The sequence below is a fragment of the Telopea speciosissima genome, chromosome 5 (assembly GCF_018873765.1).
Source record: "Telopea speciosissima isolate NSW1024214 ecotype Mountain lineage chromosome 5, Tspe_v1, whole genome shotgun sequence".
Taxonomy (NCBI): Eukaryota; Viridiplantae; Streptophyta; class Magnoliopsida; order Proteales; family Proteaceae; genus Telopea; species Telopea speciosissima.
The window spans coordinates 54,033,841-54,058,291 of record NC_057920.1 but is presented as its reverse complement, the minus strand read 5'-3'; the positions used below and the strand labels follow the sequence as shown (position 1 = coordinate 54,058,291).

General features: G+C 40.4%; 2 protein-coding genes across 2 annotated transcripts; both read right to left on the bottom strand.

Annotated features, from left to right (window-relative positions):
- Nucleotides 1–4,611: 4,611 nt before the first annotated feature.
- On the bottom strand, nt 4,612–5,625 carry LOC122663078 (serine/arginine-rich splicing factor SC35-like). Its single transcript, XM_043858784.1, has 3 exons — nt 5,380–5,625; nt 5,204–5,284; nt 4,612–4,770 (listed from the first exon to the last, which is right to left on the bottom strand). The coding sequence occupies exons 1-3, from the start codon at nt 5,623–5,625 to the stop codon at nt 4,612–4,614; spliced, it is 486 nt and encodes a 161-aa protein (XP_043714719.1).
- Nucleotides 5,626–5,649: 24 nt separating this feature from the next.
- On the bottom strand, nt 5,650–7,873 carry LOC122663076. Its single transcript, XM_043858783.1, has 4 exons — nt 7,378–7,873; nt 6,861–7,347; nt 6,430–6,776; nt 5,650–6,284 (listed from the first exon to the last, which is right to left on the bottom strand). Exons 1-4 carry the CDS (start codon nt 7,871–7,873, stop codon nt 5,650–5,652), a joined length of 1,965 nt encoding a protein of 654 aa, XP_043714718.1.
- Between the last annotated feature and the right edge of the window lie 16,578 nt (nt 7,874–24,451).

Sequence of the window (24,451 nt, the reverse complement as noted above, 5' to 3'; positions counted from 1 at the left end):
CGGCAAGCATTTTCGTTTTAAAAGCGTTTAAAACACATTTAAAACACATTTCCCTTTTTTTGGCGTTTTGTAAGACCTTTGACTTAACTGACCAGATCTCTCTCTCCCGAACTCTGATCGGCTTGATTCTTTCAACGACGTAAAGATGATTCGAAGGGCTACATTTTTCATGATAGCGCCTTCAACTCAAAATCAATGCAAGGATACCGGAAATAGAAGCATGGATTTCAAATAAAAATTCCTCAATTTATATGAGAATAGTGACCTTTTTTTGGTACCCTTTTTTTGAAATATAAACGTTTAAAATCCGTACCATCCGTTTTTCGTTTTTTACCGTTCTCTGTTTTTTTGACGGTTTATTTGTAATTTTTTACCGTTTAAAACCCGTACCATAAAATTCCGTTTTATTACCGTTCCCGTTTTTGCTAACTATGAACTTGACTCAGATTGAATTAAATCTCCTTTTTGTAGATTTTGTTTTAGAGAATCATCAATTTCTAAAGCATTTATTTTAGCTGGCTTCTTACTGCTTCTCAACTTCATAAGTGACACGAAAAGAGTTTCAATTATGTGCATATTGGCTTAGTGCAGATCGCCATCAAACCTCTAACAAGGTTAAGCTTAAATAATTCTGTCCTGGCGATATTTCGCGACACTTTTCACAATCACTTCATAGATTCCCTATTCGGACACATGCTTGAGTAAGAGCCTAATTCGGCCGACAAAATGGTTCCTCGGGCCCTGAAATAGCAGGTCATATCAAACACCGATAGGAAGAAAGAGAAATCTGATTTTGATAAATGATATTGTTCAGATAAGGATAAAAGCAACCTTGCCATTAACTCCCCTTGAAGGTACTCGGTTCTTAAACCAATAACTCCTACTGCCAATTAGTTTTTCGATCTTGATGGCATAAAGGACATTTATCCTCTATTGAAAAGAAATAAAAGGTTTACATTGGTATGGATACATTTTTCTTTAATAATTTCAAAATAAAATATTTGAATTTAGGAGATTTTGACTTCCACAGGCTAGACCATAGCATAGTACTAGAACAATAAGAGAAGAATTTTGAGATCTGATAAAGTTTTTCGCTGCAATTTTTTGTGGTTAGGGAACCTTCCTTTGAGTAAATACAAATTAGGGAATTCTCATACCTTGATCTGGATAGAGGTAGGGACAGAATTTTAGAAACAACTGGTTTCATATGATAGAATTCAATAAAGGGACATTCCATTGCCTATTTGAAATAAGCTCAGAAATAGAGTTAAAAAGTGTAGGACGAACACTATCCTCATAATTAATATAAATATGGGTTTTTTACACATACCCCCCCTGAGGTTTAACGAAAGGATATTTTTAACCCCCAGGTTTGGAAAATTCTGCGTACCCCCCTGAGGTTTGCAAACGGTAACAGATAGGTCCATTCCGTCAGTTCATGACTAACACTGTTAAAAAATAGACTTGAACTGACGAAAATGCCCTTGCCATTGGAGATTGAAAGTGAACTGACGGAATTGCCCTTTCCATTGGGGATTCACAAATGACTAATTCGTTATGGGATTTTTAGGGTTTGAAATTGAAGAAAATCCCAAATGCAGAGCGCAACTCTTCTTCCTCCCATTCTTGGCCGAGAACACCGCTTGAGCCTTGTGTTGTTCCCTTAATCGAGCCACACCGGAGAGAAAAGGGGTTAGAGCACCCGCAACTTCGATAAAGCTCGGGAAGAGCAAAGGGGGTTCTAAGACGCAACTTCTCCATCTTCTCCAACTTCTCCAACCTCGGTTTGACTGCGACTCCAACATCCGTAAGTATTTCTTTGAATTTCTTCATCCATTCTCAAACCACCCTATCCGAGAAATTTGAAAATTTGAAGGGAGTATTTCTTAATCTGTAAGTAACATTAGGCTCTAAGAGAAGCTCATTGACTGCACCTTCGATATATTTGGGTCACATGACCTTAGAAGGGAACTAGGTGCTCCATTCCTTGAGACTCAACCACCCTATCCAGAAATTTGGAATTTGAAAGTTTATAAACTCAAAAATATGATGCATCTCGAGTGAGAAACTGTTTCTAAACTCAAAAATGTGATGCATCTCGATGAGCACTTGGTCACAATAGACGAAGGAGCAACCTTACCATTGCCCGTCCACAATGTTCGACACCACTAAATTTGCCACCTGGCGAAAAAAAGGTTGTGTAATATCATAGAAAATTCAATTATGTATCCCATATATTGGCATTTTTCTCTTTATCTCTTCTGATGTTTCCTTGTTTGCAACAATTTTCTAAATTTTGATTTTCGAATAAATTTTAGAAGGATTGTTCATATTGCCAACTTTGTTTGGCTGGAATTTGACATATGAGTGCGGGGTATGGTGCCATATTTGCACCAAATTTGGTCACCACTTTATCGACACATGGTAGATATTGAAGCCATTCGGGAGGCCTCCCTAATGGACCGCACATAAAACCATACCTCAATTATTTTTCATAATAAGATTGTTAAGCATTTCATCCACCATGAAGCTAATCTGATCTTTGAAACAAATGTGGTGTGATGCTTTCAAGGATCTCAAGGCAAAATTCTTTGTCATCCTGAAATGATTTCAGTATAACCTACTCTATTTTGCTTTGTGGGAGATCTTCTTGTATAAAAGATTTCTTCTCTATCCAAGGGGAAATTCTTTGAGTCAAACAAATGTGTGATGCTTCCAAGAACTTCTATTAATTTATCCCCAAATGAATACCTACAGCCCTACTGTTGGGGCTAGAGAAAACAGTTAGTGAATGTATTAAAATCTGGTTTAACATAGAAATAGGATTCAGATTTTGCCCAGCAGATAGGATTGCAGGACACAAAACAAGAGAGACTAGTTAAAATATAGTGGTCTCAAGAGAGACTAGTTAAAACATATGTGGAGTTCTAGAGTCTTGATTGTAGGGATATGGTTCTGCTTGCTTAATATGCTTTTCCCTCCTTGTTCTCCAGTAATTCATTATCAGTTCTTCATGGAATAGATCATTTGATTCCTTGATGGAACTATTATTAATGCTTAGATTCAATGTTATGTTTGCAAGTATAATGTCTTCTGGTAGTGTCAATGAGAGCTATTCAGGATACCTTAATTTTGAGAACAAGCTGTGTTTTTGTAGGAAAAAAGCTGCTGTGAGGATCTCGAACTCAACAGATAACCCAAATAGGCTATATTATAACTGTGCAGACAAAAATAATGGTGGCTGCAACTTCTTCCAATGGTGTTATACCATGAATGAACCAGGTCAATGTAGCCTCACCAATGTTCCAGCTCCACAGCCACGTCCAACAAATACTATGGGTGTCATTAGTGTAGAAGAACAGCAGAGGATGGAGCAACAAAAGGAGGAAGAATTTTGTAGGTTCAAGAATATAGTGATTGAGCTGGAAAAGTCAAATGCTGCAATGAAGATGTTTTGTCAAATGATGGTTGCGTTGTTCGTCTTGAACTTTGTTGTAATTGTTATGAAAATATGATGGAGTGTATGGGGTAGGGCACTTAATGTATGGAAAGGGGAGTTTCACTTAATGTATGGGAAGGGGGTGTTCATAAACATGGAATGAACAATTTGCTTTCAATGAATGCATTTGGAATTTTAGTGTATTGTATTTGGAATGTTATGGTTTTTGGTGTTCTTGACACTTTACTTTGTTGTGATTAAAAACCCCAACTTCAATAGATTTTATGTTAGGTTTAATACAACAGTAGTTGATTCAACCATGCTTGAATTTGAAGGCCTACTCTTGAGCACATACACAAGATTGTCTGGTAATGTAATGATGTGAAAGGTACAAGATATAGAAGTCATTGCTATAAGCTGCATATTTTAATTCAGTTAGGCATGGAAAGTGTTCTGGATTTCAATTGGGTAAGGAGGTCGATGAAGGCATGGAAAGTACTAAGAATACAGGAAAAGATCCATCAGAAGACAAGGACTGAAGGCCACCTCTTCTCTCCATAAATATTCCTATTGTTTGAGTAGAATGCATATGTAGTTACCAAAATCCAGGAATAAAAGTAGGGGTGGAAAGTAGTGATCTGCAATGCTCAATGACCTAAATTTAGGATAAAAAGTCAAACCATTCTCAAACCATTACATTGGTAATTGTTTTCCAAACACATTGGTCCATACATCATATTTAAAACAGGATTTGCAAACATAATACCAAATGTTGATCCAAATCCAAGTAAAACCAATAAAAATCCAAGTCAAACCATTAAGTTACAAAATGTTTTCCAACTAAATCCAATAGAACTTGCTGAACCATAAATCAACCCATAGCCTCCACTTCAGCTCTAACACTGCAACTCCACTTCAACTCCTCCAACCTTCAGCTCCAACACACATCAGCTCCAAAACACTTCAGCTCCAAAACACTGCACCTCCAACACAGTAACTTATCGGCTCCATGGATCGCTCCTAGACAAAATCAATCTGTACATGGCAAAAATAAATATCGTTTACCAATGCAGGAACTCGAGGCATTTATTTAAACTATCTAATCATGTCATCAAAGTAAATCACATCTTGTGCAGTTCGACTGGTCCTACACAGCAACTCCACTCACCATTTCATTTGGTAGCTTTATTGGCTCTCCTTGCCTTCTCTATCATAGCCTTAGTTGCCATTCTTTGCTGAATCACATCTTGTGCAGTTGTACATGATTGTGAGGATCTAGCCGCCTTTTGAGATGATGATATATCATCCGGTGTATCACACCTTGATTTCCTCTGATTGCATCAACAAAACATATATGTAAAATTTCAAGTTTTATGTACAAAACTCTAAAATGAAAATGATAATTCGAGTTAATAGTGCTACCTTGACACCAACATTCTGTGAGGGGACCTCTATTGAGAGGACTTGGTTACCACCGAGGGGAACTAGTCCGAGAAGCTCGGTTACCATCGAGGTGATCTTTGCTTTGGGAGGATTTGGTTACCACTTGAGGGAGGTCGCTGAGGGGATCGGCTGAGAATATCTGGTTACCATCTGAGGGGATCTCTGTTGGGAGGATCTAGTTACCACCTGAGGGGAGGTTTGCTAAGGGGACCTGGCCTGAGAAGATCTGGTTACCATCTGAGGTGATCTCTGCTGGGAGGATCTGGTTACCATCTGAGGGGAGGTCTGCTGAGGGGACCTGGCCTGAGAAGATCTAGTTACCATCCGAGGGGATCTTTGCTGAGTGGAGCTGGGCTGAGAAGAGCTGGTTCCCTTCTTAGGTGTCCTCTGTTGAGAGGACCCCTGGCATGAACAAAACAAAGAATTGTAGTGGTAAATATTAATGCATAAAAGGGGGAAGGAATTTAATTGTAGAATGGTAAAATCAGTTAAGGTACCTTATTCTTAGAAGTAGATTTCCTTTTCTCAGCAACTGGACCTCCTTTGCATGTCCTCCTATTGTGATCAAATGATTTACATTTGCTACATCTCAAAGTGCTAGACCTCTTCCTAATGTCTTCTTTACGTGCCTCATCTTGTTCTCTCCTCCTTGACTTATTTGGTCTACCAATTGACCTCTTCATTGGTGGTGGAAGTAGGGATCTGTCTGCTAAAGTGCTTAGATCAGACATTGGATCAATCATCCCCTCATGAGCTAGTATATACCTCTATTTTGAGTAGTATGAATCATAGAATTGCTGAAGAGGTACCCTATTATATTGAATGAATGCTCCCACATGTTTACATGGCAATCCAGTTGCTATGTAGATCTCACACTCACAGAAGTTATTTGCCATGTCCACCACATACCTACCACTGTTATCCTGTACCTCATACTTATCTCCTCCAGCAAATGTTGCTCTACAATATCTAACACCTCTCTGCAAATCATCAAGTTTTTTCTTCATTCTTGGAGTGATATGCTCTTCTTCAAAGTTACAACCCTTTGAAAACCTTTTCTGTAACCTACCCATCAACTTATATCTGACTACATCAATTAAGGTAAGGATTGGCTTATCCGATGATCCAACCCATTGGTTGAATGACTCAGTCATATTGTTGGTTATTTGATCACTCTTAGCTCTGTGATCAAATGCATGTCGACTCCACATATTAATTGGATTCTTCATCAACCATACATATGCCTCATTCTTTTCTGCTTTCATACCCTCCATGGCCCTTTGAAATTCAAAAACATTGTATGCTTTGCTGGCTGCCCAGAAATAACCTCGTAATACAGGCCCACCTCCAAAAACTTTCTTGAAATTGTTGTATAGATGTCTGCTGCAGTGTCGATGGTTTGCTTCAGGAAAATGGTTGAAATTGCTTCAATAAGACCCTGTACAAAACATATTGATTTACATAATATTAATAAGGGACTTGTTTAAGTGAGGGATGTTAAGAAAAAAATTCTGAATTTGAACTTAATCTTAAGGAAAATATTATACCTTCATTTGTCATCATGAATGTGAGTATATCATGAAGGGTTGGTCTTCCATTGTAAACCTTTTCTATGCATCTGTCAATGGACTCATGTAAATGGTGGAGGAAGAATAGCCAACTGTCCTTTCCTTCAGATTCTACAACTCCATATGCAACTGAAAATATCCCATTGTTTCCATCAACTGAAATTGTAGAAACTAAGACTCCTCCATATAAACCTTTAAGATGACACCCATCAAAGCCTATGAATGGCCTACATCCCTTCAAAAATCCTTGTATGCATGCATCAAAGCATATATACATACGCTTGAACTGTGGATTTACTCTCACCACCCCATATGCATCCTCCTCTCTATATTTATTTTTATTATAGTATTAGATAACATATGAATTGCCAGGGTTTTTTGCCTTTATCATGTCCCCATATGATTCTAACTTATTAAATGACTTTGCATGGCTCCCATCAATTTCATCCCTGGCTCTCCATCTTGCCCTATACAGCCTCATATTAGTTGTATCCACATTGTACTTCTCTTTCAACATATTGTCCATTACCTTGTTGCTCATTGCAGGGTCTACCCTAAAATTGGAAGCAAGTTTCTTTGCTATCCATTTTGAAGTTACAATCAAGTTGCTAACTTCTCTCCTACATGTATGCTTGTCCACAAGTGTTTTGACCACAAATGTGATACGATCACTAGGCAGTACTGAAACATGGATCCTCCATGCACACCCATTCCCAGCACATATTGTAGTTACTCTTGATTTATCATTCTTGTGCCTCAAAGCTTTGAAGCCCTCTTGAACTTCATAATCCTCTAGGACCTCCCTGAAATGATACACATTCTTGAATTCTTGACCAACTCTAAATGTGACATTTTGGTCCACACCCCCTTCTCCATCACCCACATTATCCCCTTTTTCTGATTGACATTCAGATTAGTCATCATTACTGTCATCCTCTTTCTCCAACTCTTCTTCACTAACATCATCTTCACTACTGCTTTGACTCTCACTTATTTCATCTGACTCTCCAGCTTCCCATTCATCATCAGATGTATCACTGATGATCTGATTTTCTTCCACTTCCTTGTTAGGCAGCTTGGTAGGTGAAACAACAGGTTCAAATGCAATATTGGTACCACTTGTGGAAGATGCCCTGAGAAATCCACGACCCCTACTTACATATCTAGTAGACATCCCAACATCTTGCAATGTCATACCACAGTCACTCATATTGGTAGTACTCTTGTTGTAAACAGTCACACCAGCAGTACTTCCATCTCTTGCCTCGAGAACACAAGTGTTACTATTCTCATTTCTCACAACAGGATTCATTTGTGAGGTACTACTAATACCAGCATTCCTTCTTGCAGTTGCTGTATTACCAAGGGGTGTAGTACCAATGAGTGTAGTACCAGTGGATGCACTACCAATGGCACCACTCATTAACTTGGGTAAACCTAAAGTACCACCACCCCTCCTTACAGTTGCTTTAGATCTCCTACTACTTTCTTCAATTTCTCTTGGCAAAATCTCAATTTACGTTGGAGCAGTCTCAATTTGTCTTGGTAAATCACCACCAAATAGCTCTGCGGTGAAAGTAGTGGCTCTCCACTTCTTGGTCTATCAATGGCGAGTATCACCGCCAATCACTTCAAGTGTGTGTCCATTCACATAAGTACATAACACTTGGATCACCCACTTGCACATCATAAACATATATGTTCGATTCGAGTTCCTCCTTCAAGACATGAAACATCTGCAACACATTTTCATCTCTGTCCAAGTTTATATTTTCATCCGTATCAGGTGTTATGTATTTCAAACTAAAACTCACAGACCTTCCCTTGGGTATATAACTCAACAATAAGTTATATATGTCACCAATCATGTCCAAATACCCAAATCTGTCCACATCTACAATTTTGGATTCCGACTTCACATAATGATAGACCAACTTGCATACAGTGTTCTCCATTATTCAAATCATGTCCTGCAATCAACAACATTGTACAAAATACATAAACACAACATATTAGTGCAAAAAAGAAGATAGATGCACATCAAGAGACTGGTCACAATTCCATACACCAAAAGTTACATTCACAACCCAAATATTTTATACAATTTTGGAACATAATGCATCAATGTCACAAATTCTTATTGACTATTCTATCACTATACTGGTTCAATAGAACACTGCAACTCAGAAAACCAAAGAATAATAAAAGAAATAAGGGAGAAATAATTCTAAATTATCTCCAACTCTTGTTACATCATATAACTAAATTATATCCTATCTGAACTCATTCTTGAGATCATTCACGTAAGGTTTATTTATAACTTGATTTCTAGTTTAGTTCTCATTTTGAGCTTGAATGGCATGTTTCTACCATTTTTAGCTCTCTCTCTCTCTCTCTCATGCAGTTCTGAATTCTGCCTTTTTTATTTCCCCCTCCCTCCTAAAAAATCTAAGTCCTTTTACTCCTTTTTTGGTCAAGAGCTGGCTTCTCCTATTTTGGATTTTCTAAATAATTTTGCACTCATTTTATTTTGTACTTATATCAAAGTCACTTCTTGTTCATGCTTGTGGTTGATGTTTACTTTGCATTCTTCCTACTAAGACCATTTAGGGAACTGCCTTTCTCCTATTTTGGACCCAAATCCTGCTTTACCAATAACACATTATTCTTTTATAGGACTTCAATTTTACCAAGGAAGGTTTTGAAATTTTCTCCATGATGGGAATGATCTCTTTAAGAGTGTCTATTGCTCTTCAAACATTTGGATGATTAATTATCCTTCAAAATTGGTTGGAACTTTGAAATATGTGAAGTACTGTGATTCTGTGGTTCTAGGTTGAGCATTGGATTTGCCTCAAGTAAATATTGAATCGGTAGAGGGAGAACGATCATCTCAAGGACTACCTAACATGAGAACACATTTAAATTGGAAAAAGGGCTGCTAAGGTGTGAAGAGAAGAATTTTAATTACATTGAAGGCTGTTACAGCTCAGAGCAAACCAGAAAGGTCAGTAGGTCTGATATTCCGTGTTAACAAATTCTACTTTCTTATGACAGAAATTTCAACTTTAAATGCTTCCCCTGTTTTTTCAAATTTCTGGATAGGGTGGTTTGAGAATGGATGAAGAAATTCAAGGAAATACTTACAGATGTTGGAGTCGCAGGTCAAACCGAGGTTGGAGAAGTTGGAGAAGATGGAGAAGTTGCAGTCTTAGAACCCCCTTTTCTCTTCCCCGAGCTTTATCAAAGTTGCAGGTGCTCTAACCCCCTTCTCAGAGAAGTTGCAGGTGCTCTAACCCCCTTTTCTCTCCGGTGTGGCTCGATTAAGGGAACAACACGATTGCTCAAGTAGGTTCTCGGCCAAGAATGGGAGGAAGAAGAGTTGCGAGCTCGCATTTGGGATTTTCTTCAATTTCAAACCCTAAAAATCCCATAACGAATTAGTCATTTGTGAATCCCCAATGGAAAGGGCAATTCCGTCAGTTCACTTTCAATCCCCAATGGCAAGGGCATTTTCGTCAATTCAAGTCTATTTTTTAAGAGTGTTAGTCATGAACTGACGGAATGGACCTATCTGTTACTGTTTGCAAACCTCAGGGGGTATGCAGAATTTTTCAAACCTGGGGGTTAAAAATATCCTTTCGTTAAACCTCAGGGGGGTATGTGTAAATTTCCCTATAAATATTTTGCCAACTTGGTAACCAAGGGTCTTTCCATATATTGATTTGGCTACCATGTTCTACTCGCCAAAGAAAAAACATCCTTTTGAAAGTACGGAGGACAAATACAATACTATTCCATGCCCATGAGCCTTTTTTAGGTCTGAAAGCACATTGTAAGATATGAGAAGGAGGAAAATATTTTTATTTGAGACTACAAGCCCAAAGACAAAAGGATTAGAGATCAATCACCATCCCAAACGAAGGATAAGTGCTTGGTTGTGGTCAAGATTTTTCCAAAAACCTAACCCACCGACAGTCTTTAGCCTAGAGCCTTGCCCCCATTATATTAACAAGAGTTTCTGTCCTTCCGAAGATTCCCCTCTCCAAAACTTTGCATTAACATTGCTAGTTTTTAACACAAACTTTTTGAAAAGAGAAAACAAGACATTAAGTAGGTAGGTACTAAGCTGAGTACCAACTTGATGAGGGTCACACGTCCTGCTAAAGATAACATAAGAATCTTCCAAGAGGATAACTTACTTTGAACTCTCTCAAGAAAGGAGCACCGAGATACATAGAGCTAAGAGGCATTTCCCTGACTCCCAACAAAGAGAAGATCTTAGCTTTAATCCCAGGATTAGTTTTCTTACTGAAAAAGACATCACGTTTTTTAAATTGATTTTCTATCAAGCTAGATTCTAAAAATAAAAAAGTTTAAGAATCGACTTCGGGGTGGGAACATTACTTTCAGTTGCTTGACAAAATAGAAAGGTGTCATCAGCAAAGATGACATGAGTAATTTCAGGGGCTGATCTGGACAGTTTAATTCCCCTAAAAAAATTATGTTCTCCAAAAAAAATAAGAATCTTGGATAGTTCTTCCATAGACAAGATAAAAAAGATACGGTCGTAGAGGACAACCTTGACAGATACCCTTGGAAGTTTCAAAAAAAAAATGAAACTAGAGCCATGGATTTTAGTCGAATATGAAACGAACGTACAATCATCATATCAACCAAAATTTAGAAAAACCCAAAAACTGAAAATGGCTCTCACAAAGCCCTACTCCACTCTATTATAAGCCTTGGACATATTAAGTTTGATAGCTACCCACCATTTTCTGCTTTACTCTTTTTCATAAAATGAATAATCTCATGGGCTACAATAATGTTATCAGTAATCTGTCGTCTTTTCAAAAAAGTAGACTGGAATAGGCAAATGAAGCGAGGTAGAACCTGTCAAAGTCTCTTGGTGAGCAACTTAGAGATAATTTTATAAACCACTATATAGAGGTTGATAGGATGAAAACTTTCAGGTTTAATGGCTTTTTCTTTCTTAGGGATAAAAGATAAAAGAGTACAGTTTTTTTTTTTTTTTTTTTTTGATGAAAGTGTAATCACACAAACCACACACCAATCCCAAAAAAGTATAATTGTTCCCATAGGCAAAGATAGGTTTCTAAAGAAATCCAGAACAAAGGAAATTATACCTTCTTTCACAAATCCCAACACTTGTGGTAAAAAATTACTAGAATACCATCACGTCGTACGGCTTTAAAAACTCCAACGCTAAAGGTGGACTCCTTAATATCCTCTTCTGAGGAGAAAGCATTCAACGTTAAAATTTCGTCCTCACTTAGAGAGTTAGAAAACAAACACTCTATAGAGGATGGTTTACTTGGATTAGAAGAAGTGAAAAGAGATGAGACATAAGAAGCAAAAACTTTTGTTAATTCAACTAATCAAATAAGTTTTGGATTTGACTTCTGCAATAGAATGATAGAATCTAATGTTTCGATCTCCATGAGAGACATAGAGGTGACGAGATTTTTGAAACCAAAAGACTTCTTCAGCTTTCAACATCCATTTTAAATCAGTATTCAATGATCGTATCAAAGCAAGATTAAAATCAAAAGGGGGGGGGGGGGGGGGGAGGGGAAGAGTCTATTAGGGAGAAAACCAAGCACATGAGTATTTCAAAAGTATAGAGAGGACATGAGTCCCTTCAGGAAACAAAGGAGAGTCCCTTCCATAAACTCAGTAAGATCAAAAGAAGAGATTTGACCTTAGAGACCTTGAGCATCATGGGTTAAGGGATTGAACTCTTTCCCATCGAATTTATTTTCTGCTACCAAAATTTGATTAAAGTCACCAATTAAAGCAAAAGGGCAGGTTAAAGAACTCAGAAAGTTTCAAAGATAATCCCAAAAAGAGGATCTATCATAGGGATTGGGTGGGGGGAATAAAGACCTACTAAACACCAATGCTCCTTACACAGGGAATCGCTAAAAAACAGAGCAATGATTCTCTTGTCACACACCACTTTGGTTAGAGTGTATCACCCATAACTTAAGCACCAAAATCCTCTACTCAATCCCTTACTCCCCTCACTTGTGCAAAAGCCCACAGTGGAAAAAATCTTCAAGCTCTTAGGGACATGAAAATAGTCCAGATTAACAAGTTTTGTTTCCAAAAGAAAGATGAAGTCAGGGTGTAAACGAGAAACATATTTGTTAAGCATCCTACAGGTAAGAGGGGATTTCATCCCTCTCACATTTCAACAAATAGTGGTCATATTCATGCTCTCAGTTTCAACTCGAGAAGTAGAGTAGACGATGGACAAAAGTGAAGAAAGTCGCTTCCTCAAAAGGCCAAGACAATTTTTAGCAAATATTAAAACCGATAGACAAAGAACCGATAAAACAACATAAGAGGAATTAGAGTAAAACCAAAGCAAAGAAAAAGAGCAGGAAGGATAAACTAAACACCTTAGTTCTCTGAGACGAGCAAGCTTAGATAAATGATAAATCATCAAACAAATAGCAAGAAATATCAAAAAAAGTTCATCAAAAGACGGGTCATGAAAAATGGAAAATAGGTATGAGATTACCAAACATGATAGAAGCGTGAACCCTTTGAGTTGCAACTTTACTGTCACCAGAATCGTTTCTATCCTTCTGTCACGTCCCTATCCCGATAAGGAATATAATAATAATAAAAAGAGGTGATTAGGACGAACCCACGTCATCCCACAAATCTACCAGGATCACAGATACAGTGTCTCGGTCCACAGTCTTGAACTAACATCAATATCTCATTAATATCAGAGTGCAGAAAGCAAGTAAATATCATAATTCCAATTTCTAGTATAAGCGGAAGCGTTTCATATTAATAGTTATATGAGGTTCAATGGCTAATGATAAATAGTACTGTAGAGTTTTACATTCCCATGACCATCAAATAACTACATAAGGGGTATAACAGTAAAATATTTATACAAAGGCTTCATGCCCCAAAAATAAACAAAAAGGGACCAAGTCCCAAGTATCATCACGGCCCGTAGGCACAATCATCACATGGGTATCCATCACCGTGCTCCTCGGACACAGCTTCTGGATCCTTAGCTCTGATATCATCATATCCCGAGGGTTCAACCTTGAGTCCAGCAAGACAGCCACTACCTGTATCATCATCTAAAAAGAGTGTATACACGGGGGTTAGCTCCACCGAGCTAGTTAGGGGATGGGGATGCACATACACACAAAGCACAAATAGTCCTTGATGCATGCTATTATTAATTCATTTACCACCTAACACACAATGCTAAGTCAATATGTATATGCTACTATGATAACTCGAGAAAACACTGTGGATTCTTCCATGCTCACCACAATGCAACCTCAATTATCTTAATGGAGCCCGCATCGCCCGTAGTCATCACCACCCAGAGGCAGACACCGATAACCATTACTAACCCTGGCCTAGCCCCTCTAACTCTCCACAGGCATCAGGTGCTCTGATTATCCAACACCTAAATCCCTGTTGGTAAGGGTTGTAGCACAGGGAATGAAGTCCTAACCACAGTTATACTACATGCTTCCTATCGTGTCGAGAGGTATTTCGGGTGTATCAACGTCCCATTCCATCTAAGACCCGGGTACCAGCACAACATGGCGCATACAAATCATCATGACATGCAACGGTAGTTCTCATTTCTTGGGTCCCATTACCGGTATGACCCGACACTGAAACCTACACACAAGTATATCTCAAGTCACATCACATATATATCATAATTCACAAATGAAAGATATTAATGCAATATGCAGCATGCTTTATCAATGATTCAATCATGGGTAATAGATTATATAATAGCAAACTCAAACAATCATCCCAAACCCACTCACCAAGGATTCGCGTAACGTTTAGAGTGCCTAAAAGACGTTATCTCGGTACACACTACCCCTGTACTAATTAGATCACCTAGGGATGCATGAAGAAGGTGTTAGAAGGTATAAGTGGGACCCAACAAGGGCCCCCCAGGATTACTTTTTAGTTCAGCAAAACAGAGCATGAACGGACTCAAGAACGGAGGCATCAGCCTGGGTCCATTCCTGGATTCGTCCAGGCATTGGAGCCAAAATACAAGGAATGGATTAACAAACGGAGTTTGCTCATTGGATCCGTTCGTTATCCTAAGAAAATCTTGAAGTAACAGACTAACGAATGAAGGCAACAAGTTGAGTCCTTTCGTGAGTCCATTCGAGTATAGTGCCCTGAATGTATGGAACGGATCTACGGATGGAGTCTCGATGCTGGATCCATTCGCTGATCCGTTCGAGATCCAGTTCAAATTTTTGAAGATTTTTAACTTCAGCATTAGCCCATGAGATCCCACAGCTTCAAAGGCTAGGTAGGGGAATCTTAAACCTTCCTAGGGTCACAATGTCACATAACATTCATGGATTCAAGGATTTACAAGGAATCCAACTTCCATGATCCCAATCTAGGGTTTAGAGTTGAGGGAGCCATAGGACAGCAACTAGGTTGAAATGGGGGCCCTCCAAGGTCAAATTTAGTGTAGGAAGCTCCATTGATGGAGTTCCAAACATGGTCATGGTCTCAACTTGGGTTCTAAGTGAAACCCTAGGCTAAGACCAATCCAAGAGGAGAGGGTTTTTTTATGGTTTAGGATGGGAAGGAGAGTGTAATGACTAAGGTTCTTACCTTAATGGGTGATGTCCACTAGGGATCATCTAAGTGGCAAGCCTCTTTCTTCCTCCACTCTCTTCCTTTCCTTCTTCTCTTCTCTTCTTCTCGTTCAATGCCCAATCGGTTGGTGGTTAAGATGAGTAATGGCCAATAAAGACCGAGAGCCTTATTTAAGGCAAGTGGCCCTAAGGCCCAGTTTGGTTTGGCCCTTAAGTCATAAAACTCACATTTAAATACATTATAAGGGTTGTGGGCCCATTCACATGGCCCAACAATGTAAGTGAAGGTCAAGGGTGGAATCTACCATGCCCAGGGGGCATAGCCACAATGTCCGAAGTATGGGGATGTGGGGCCCACACATGAAAATACACAAAACAGGCATGACAGCACAAATGGATTAGCGAACGGACTCACCAGCAGTGGGTCCGTTCGTTGGTCCGTTCCTGATGAAAGGGCTGAACAGTCAAAGAAATGCCACGAGGCCTTGGCTCACACTTCAAGGGCTTCGAAGAGGGTCTGACCACATAATTTTTATGGTAAGGACCATGCCTATATAATAGACTTACCTTTCATCGAGGGCTAACTCCTGAACCCTGAATAGTAGTCTCTTCTCAATGCAAACTGCATAGAGGCACCACTTGTTGATGCGAGCAAGCACCGGGTTCTCCTTACGATCCTCTTCACTTTTGGGACTGGTGCTAGGAGGGTAATCTAGGAAGTCACAGTCCATGAACCTTCCCCAATCCTGGTTAAGGAATCTTTCTTCAACCGAGAGTCCGGTGTATTGATCGACGATCTTATGAGTTGGCTTAACGACCATCGTAAATAATTCATTGGCATTCACTACTGGCTCGTCTACATGGCACAAAATTATAATTATTTATTAGGGTCTCAGGTGCGGTTATAACATTCCCCACTCCATATAAGAAATTTCATCCTCAAAATTTATCGTACCTTCTAAGTCAAACAGAGAGGGATTCTTCTCCCGCAGTTCAACTTTAGATTCCCAAGACGTCTCTGCTCTCAGGTAATTGAACCACTTCACCTTCAAATACGAGAGGACGATTGCAGAGGTGTAGTAATTTATTGTCAAGTATCTTCTCGGGGTCCTCCTGGTAGGTCATGTCGGGTGCAAGCTCCGGTGGTTCTTTTGATAATACATGGCTCTATTTCCTCAACATGGACACATAGAATACGTCATGCACATCTGCCAAGGAAGGAGGAAGAGCTAACTGATACGCTACTGGCCTGATCTTCATAAGGATCTCATATGGTCCAATAAACCTCAGACTCAGTTTCCCTTTCTTACTGAATCGCATCACCCCTTTAGTGGGAGATAACTTGAGAAACACCTTGTCCCCGATAGTAAACTCTAAATCCTTGCGCCTCAAATCTGCATAACACTTCTGTATGGACTGGGTAGCCTTGATTCGTTCTCTAATTAGGCCCACCTTCTCACAAGTTACCTAAATCAATTCAAGTCCCAGAAGATGAATCTCTCCAACTTCATCCCAGTATAATGGTGTTCTACATTTTTTCCCATACTGGGCTTCAAACGGTGCCATACCATTTGTAGTCTGATAGCTATTATTGTACGTGAACTCGATGAGCGAGATGTGCTCATCCCAGTTGCCTTGCATATATATAGCACAGGCTCGGAGCATATCCTCCAATGTCAGTATAGTTTTCTCTAACTGTCCATCAGTGCTAAAGCTCAATAAGGTGCCCATGGCCTTCTGAAAACCACCCCAGAACTTTGAAGTAAATCTGGGATCTCTATCAGAGATAATATTGACAGGGACTCCGTGTAGGCGAACCACATTGTCGATGTATAAGCGAGCTAACCTATCCATCGAGTAAGTGACCTTTATAGGGATGAAGTGTGCTGTCTTCATCAACCTGTCTATAATGACCCATATGGCATAAACACCCCTAGGTGTGCGGGGTAGGCCGGTGATGAAATCAATGGTAATGTGTTCCCATTTCCACTCAGGAATAGGCAGTGATTGTAGTAGACCATGTGGGTGCTGCCTATCAGCTTTCACTTGTTGGCAAGTGAGACACTTAGCCACAAACTCAACCACATCTTTCTTCATTCCGCTCCACCAGTAGTGTCCCTTCAAATCTTGGTACATCTTTGTGCTACCTAGATGGATTGAATAAGGAGAGTCGTGAGCTTCTGTCAGAATTTCCTTTCGCAATTGTGCATCCTTAGGAACACATACTCGATCTCTAAACAGGAGGACACCATCCTCGGTCAATGTAAAGTCTAGTTCTCATTGTGTGTAGCTTCAATAATTTCTTGAAAATCTTCGTCAAAAGCCTGGGCTAATTGGATCCTTCCCACCAATGTCGATTGTATTGATAGGGCTGCTAAAGATAGGGTAACACCCTCTACCAGTAACTCCAAATCCAATCTTCTTGCTTCCTTAACTAGTTTCTCACTAACAGCCAATGATGCTAAGGACAATGTCTGAGATTTCTAGCTTAGTGCATCCGCTACTACATTCGCCTTACCCGGATGATAGTGGATTGTGCAATCATAATATTTCAGCAGTTCCAACCATTGTCTCTGTCTCATGTTGAGCTCCTTCTGTGTGAAGAAGTACTTGAGACTCTTATGATCACTGTAGATCTCACTTTTCTCACCATACAGGTAATGTCTCCAGATTTTCAGAGCAAAAATCACAACCGTAGGTTCTAGGTCATCGGTTGGATAGTTCTTCTCATAATCTTTCAGTTGCCAAGAAGCATAGGCCACTACCTTCCCATCTTGCATTAGCACACATCTAAGGCCCATCTTCAATGCATCACTGAAAACTATCATCCCTCCAATACCGTTATGAATGGTGAGTATCGGAGCAGATATCAACCCCTGCTTCAACTCTTGCAAGCTCTTCTCACAATCATCAAACCACTCAAACTTCACTCCCTTCCGGGTCAATCGAGTCATGTGAGCTGAAATTCTTGAGAAATTTTTGATGAATCTTCTGTAGTAGCCAGCTAGGCCCAAGAAACTACGAATGTCTGCCACATTCTTGGGTGTCTCCCAATCAACCATCGACTTCACCTTGTCGGGGTCTACTTCAATACCTTTTGGCAAAAATTAGATGCCCCAGGAATGCCACTTGTTGTAGCCAACATTTACTGAACTTGGTGTACAATTGCTTCTCTCTCTAACGTTGCAGTACCAGATGGAGATGGTCTGTGTGCTCTTCTTCGCTCTTGGAGTAAACCAAGATGTCATCAATGAATATGATGACATAATTGTCTAGAACATCATGGAATATTCGATTCATCAACTCCATGAAAGCCGCCAGGGCATTGGTCAATCCGAAGGACATAACCAAAAATTCGTAGTGATCGTAGCGAGATCTAAATGATGTCTTGCTTATGTCACTATCTTTGAATTTTAGTTGATGGTACCTCGATCGAAGATCAATCTTTGAGAATACTCTAGCACCTTGCAGTTGATCAAACAAGTTATCGATCCTGGGCAAAGGATACATGTTCTTAATTGTCAACTTATTAAGTTCATGGTAGTCGATGCACATCCTCATGCTACCATCCTTCTTCACAAATAATACTGGTGCACCCCAAGGAGATACACTGGGTCTAATGAATGTGTTTGTAGCTCCTTCAACTCAGTCGATGCCATCTTGTAGGGTGCTTTAGACACTGGGGCTGCACATGGTATCAAATCTATCATAAATTATGTCTCATGATCCAGCGGCAACCGTGTGAGATCTTTCGGAAAGACATCCGGGAATTCTCTCACCATATTAATTTCTTCAAGTGGTTTAACCCTTACTTCGACATCTATCACCGATGCCAAATAACATTGACATCCTTCATCCATTAGTTTCTGGACTTGTAATGCGGAGATAATCAATTTCTTGGGCTTCTTCCATTCGTTGCCCATGAATTCAAACTTTACGCCCTTCTTTGGTTTGAACAGTATCTTCCTCTTTGCACAGATTAGGCTGGCCCCATGTATGGTTAACCAATCTATGCCCAGAATTATGTCAAAATCCTTTATATATAGTTCTATCAAACAGGCCACCATTCCTCTATCATTTATTCGAACATGACCAGTTTTATATATCCGATTGAGTTCAACTATACTGCCTGTTGGTGTGCTAACTTTCAAACCTTGAGTAATTTATTTTATTTTAGTTTTTATCTTTCCAGCAAACGAGGGAGAGATAAATGAGTGTCAAGCCCCCTAATCGAATAATACATAGGCAGGTTGTGCACATACAGAGATCATACCTGATAAAACACAAAGCAACCAATTATAGAAATAAATTCACACATATGCATCACTGTAAGGATTAATTGTGATACCTATGATGACACTGGGGTCGGCATGGGCTTCCTCATTGGTGAGGGAGTAGACGCGCCCTTAGGTCCGATTGACTGTTGGGCCAGGGAGAGCATGACCCTCTGTCCGAGTTTGAGGAGCCTTGGGAGGAAGAGCAACTGAAGGGCCTCCCCGTTTAGGCCGTGGAAAATCCATAATAATGTGTCCAGTTTTATTGCAATTATAGCACACACGAGTCTGTGTACCATAATGGGGTGCTGAGCTATCTTGGGTGCCTGAGTTACATTTGGTCTATAATACCAGACTGGAGATATGGTGGAGTAAGATCCCCTTTGAAATTTATTGGGCCCTCGGTAACTAGAAGAACCCATGGGCCTCTTACCAACTTGTATGGCCCTATAACTCTCCCTTTGCTAATCCTCTATTATCTTAGCAACCTAGATCACCTCTGCATTAGTGGAGTAGTTGTGCAGCACCACAGAAGTGATGATGCTGTGGCTAAGCCCTTTCTCGAACTTCCTTGCCTTAACATTGTCGGGCTTCTGGTGCTCTGGGACAAAGCATAATAAGTCCTCAAATGTTTGTTGGTACTTGAGGACCGACTTAGATCCTTGACTCAGGCTCAAGAATCTGCTTCCTTCTTGTCGTAAAAGTTTTGCGGAAAGTAATTCTCAAGGAAGGTCTCTGTAAACTGAGCCCAAGTAGCATTAGGGTACTTGGTCCAAAAGTTCTCTTTGGAGGAATGCCACCAAGCATCAGCGTCGCCTCAAAGTTGGAACACAACACACCTGATCTTGTCCAAGTCACTGTACTATAGGACTTCAAAGATTCTCTCAAGATCCCTGATCCAAGTTTCCAGAAACAAGGAGTCATGGATCATCTTGGAAAAGGTTAGAGGGCGATGCTTTTGGAAATTTTTGGACAATTTGGAGGCATCAGCCCAAGCTGGTGCCACAGTTTGGATTTGTGGAGCATCAAGAGTAGGGCGAGGAGGAATTGGCACCACTTGTGCCAAAGGAGTTCCGGCAGCAGCAACAGGGGCTGGTGGAGGAGTTCCTTGTACAACAGTAGTTGTAGGTGCTGGTGGTGGATAAATATGCTAACACCCTTGAGATTTTACTACCCCAAGTTGGTTAGGCACTTCTATTCCAACTTGGGGGTCATCCACGAGGGCGAGTTGACACGCTGGATCACCTCCTTTGTGAAGGGAGTGCCCATCCCATTTGATGAGTACAGTTTGGAGGCATCATCAATGTGGCTTCTAAAGGAAAAAGAATCTACCATCCACCAGGAAGGGATCCTCTCACTTGTCTTCTAAGGTTAGTCTACAAGTGCTTGTATACGATACTTACAGACAACAAGTACAAACACCGGGTGAATATAACAGATTTTGGTCGCTCATAGCGTATATTGGGTCGTATTGTCCAAACCGATCTGGTTCCTATCAAAGGGCACAGTACCGAACCCTCTCTCATGGTTGCTTTTACGACGTTCTCTCTGTACGAGGGTGAGCAGATTTTCTTACCCTATATCATGATCAGGCATATAGGTTAGGCAGTGTCTATGCCCCGACGCAAGATTACCTTGCCATATGGGAGGTTGCTCACCCAACTATTTCTACACTTCGAGGGGAACCTTGATGGTGAGGAGGCTCTGGAAATTTGTGAAGAGCCCTTTGGTTTCAATGCTATCGCCAGGATGCAGCTTAGCTCTGACACCTTTTGTGATGGGGAGCCTAACCCAGTAGTGGATGATGAAGCCCAAGAGGGTGAGGGCAGTGAGGAGGGAAACATGGAACCGGTGCAGCACACTGTGGGAGCCTCCAGCTCAGGGAGTATGGATATGAGTACTGTCCTTGTTGCTATTGGACAGCTAGGTACTAGTGTATCCTAGCTGACCAACAACATGGCCTAGCTCAACACCAACATGACATAGGTGTTTGTCGACATCCAAGGGTAGTTTGCTTCTTATTATCATCGCTTTGAGAGGATGGAGAAATATATCCATGATATCTTCAACTTTGTGACCTACGAGTGCAACGTTGAGGATGACTATTGGGGTGGTGATGATGATGTGATGGAGGACTAGACTCCACAACATAGCTTATTTGCTCAACACATTAGCACTTTGCTGTCTTAGTTTCTTTCCTTTGTTTAGTTTGTTTGTTTTGTACTGTTTCAATCTCTTTTTATGTTTAAGAACTTATTTTCATTTGTCAGCTGAATTTTGGGGTTTTTGGGTTTCTAAGAATGATGTACTCACTTCCATGGGAGGTTCATGAAATCATCAGCTGGATCAATGAATGGATATATATATATGTCTTTACCTTCTATTGTTGTTCTCTATTATTTGCTATGTTATCGGCTTTCACTCTAGCTAGTCTCCTTCCTAGGTTTTACACACATCCAATTATTCTTGTTGGAAACTTTTAAGTTAGACCCTAATATGTAGGATAAATCAGGAGTCCTCTAGACAGTAGATGGTGTAGAGCATAACACTTTGATACCATGCTGTCATGCCCCTATCCCGATAAGGAATATAATAATAATAAAATGAGGTGATTAGGGCAACACACATCATCCCACAAATCTACCAGGATCACAAATATAGTGTCCCAATCCACAGTCCTAAACTAACATCCATATCTCATTAATATCAGAGTGCAGAAAGTAAGTAAATATCATAATTCCAATTTCAAGTATAAGTGGAAGCGTTTCATATCACTGGCTAATGATAAATAGTACTGTAGTTTTACATTCCCATGACCATCAAATAACTACAAAAGGAGTATAACAGTAAAATGTTTATACAAGGGCTTCATGCCCCAAAAATAAATGAAAAAGGACCAAGTCCCAAGTATCATCATGGCCCGTAGGCACAATCATCACATGGACATCCATCGCCGTGCTCCCCGAACACAGCTTCTGGATCCTCAGCTCCGACATCATCATATCCCGAGGGTTCACTCTCGAGTCCAACAAGACAGCTACTACCTGTATCATCATCTAAAAAGAGTGTATACACGGGGGTTAGCTCCACCGAGCTAGTTAGGGGATGGGGATGCACATACACACAAAGCACAAATAGTCCTTGATGCATGCTATTATTAATTCATTTACCACCTAACACACAATGCTAAGTCAATATGTATATGCTACTATGATAACTCGAGAAAACACTGTGGATTCTTCCATGCTCACCACAATGCAACCTCAATTATCATAATGGAGCCCGCATCGCCCGTAGTCATCACCACCTAGAGGCAGACCCCGATAACCATTACTAACCCTGGCCTGGCCTCTCTAACTCTCCACCGGCATCAGGTGCTATGGTTATCCAACACCTAAACCCCTGTTGGTAAGGGTCGTAGCACAGGGACCGAAGTCCTAACCACAGTTATACTATATGCTTCCTATCGTGTCGAGAGGTATTCCGGGTGTATCAACGTCCCATTCCATCTAACACCTGGGTACCAACACAACACGGCATATACAGATCATCATGACATGCAACGATAGTTCTCATTTCCTAGGTCCCAATGCCAGTATGACCCGATACCAAAACCCACACACAAGTATATCTCAAGTCACATCACATATATATCACAATTCATGAATAAAAGATATTAATGCAATATGTAGTATGTTTTATCAATGATGCAATCATGTGTAATAGATTATATAATAGCAAACCCAAACAATCGACCCAAACCTACTCACCAAGGATTCACATAATGTTCAGAGTGCCTAGAAGACGTTGCCTCGATACATGCTACCCTCGTACTAATTAGATCACCTAGAGATACGTGAACAATGTGTTAGAAGGTATAGGTGGGTCCCAATAAGGGTCCCCCAGGTTTACTTTTTAGTTCAACAAAACAGAGCACGAACCGACTCAGGAACGGAGGCACCAGCCTGGGTCCGTTCATGGATCCTTCCAAGCATTGGAGCTAAAGTACAAGGAACAGATTAACGAACGGAGTCTCCTCATTGAATCTGTTCATCCATCCGTTCGTTATTCTAAGAAAATCCCAAAGGGAACGGACTGACGGACGGAGGCAACAAGTCAAGTCCTTCCGTGAGTCCATTCGAGTGTATTGCCCTGAATGTATGGAACAGATTTATGGACGGAGTCCTGATGCTGGATCCATTCGTTGATCCGTTTGAGATCCAGTTCAAATTTTTAAGATTTTTAACTTCAACCTTAGCCCATGAGATCCCATAACTTCAATGGCTAGGTAGGGGAATCTTAAACCTTCATAGGGTTACAATGTCACATAACATTCATGGGTTCAAGGATTTACAAGGATTCCAACTTCCATGATCCCAATCTAGGGTTTGGAGTTAAGGGAACCATAGGACAACAACTAGGTTGAAATCGGGGCCTTCCAAGGTCAAATTTAGTCTAGGAAGCTCCATTGATGGAGTTCCAAACATGGCCATGGTCTCAACTTGGGTTCCAAGTGAAACCCTAGGCTAAGACCAATCCAAGAGAAGAGGGTTATCTTATGGTTTAGGATGGAAAGGAGAATGTAATGAATGAGGTTCTTACCTTAATGGGTAATATCCACCAGGGATCCTCCAAGTGGCAAGCCTCTTTCTTCCTCCACTCTCTTCCTTTCCTTCTCTTCTCTTCTTCTCCTTCAATGCCCAATTGGTTGGTGGTTGAGATGAGTAATGGCCAATAACGGTCGAGAGCCTTATTTAAGGCAAGTGGCCCTAAGGCCCTATTTGGTTTGGCCCTTAAGTCATAAAACTCACATTTAAATACATTATAAGGGTTGTGGGCCCACTCACATTGCCCATTAATGTAAGTGAAGGTTAAGGGTGGAGTCTACCATGCCCGGGGGCATAGCTATGATGTCTATAGTACGAGGATGTGGGTCCCACACACAAAAATACACAAAACAGGCATGACAGCATGAACGGATTATCGAACGGACTCACCAACAGTGGGTCTGTTCGTTGGTCCGTTCCTGTTGAAAGGGCTGAACAGCCAAAGAAATGCCACAGGGCCTTGGCCCAT

Bases quoted from the DNA above. Each gene is read 5' to 3' on its own strand.
- LOC122663078 (XM_043858784.1), bottom strand. From the start codon at position 5,625: ATGATTGATCCAATGTCTGATCTAAGCACTTTAGCAGACAGATCCCTA. The intron at 5,285-5,379 runs GTACCTTAACTG...TGTTCATGCCAG, and splicing joins AATCTACTTCTAAGAATAAG to GGGTCCTCTCAACAGAGGAC. The intron at 4,771-5,203 runs GTAACTAGATCT...TGATGCAATCAG, and splicing joins AGCAAAGATCCCCTCGGATG to AGGAAATCAAGGTGTGATAC.
- LOC122663076 (XM_043858783.1), bottom strand. From the start codon at position 7,873: ATGAGTGGTGCCATTGGTAGTGCATCCACTGGTACTACACTCATTGGT. The intron at 7,348-7,377 runs GTAATGATGACT...AATGTCAATCAG, and splicing joins GTTGGAGAAAGAGGATGACA to AAAAAGGGGATAATGTGGGT. The intron at 6,285-6,429 runs GTATAATATTTT...ATTTTCCTGAAG, and splicing joins ATTCATGATGACAAATGAAG to CAAACCATCGACACTGCAGC.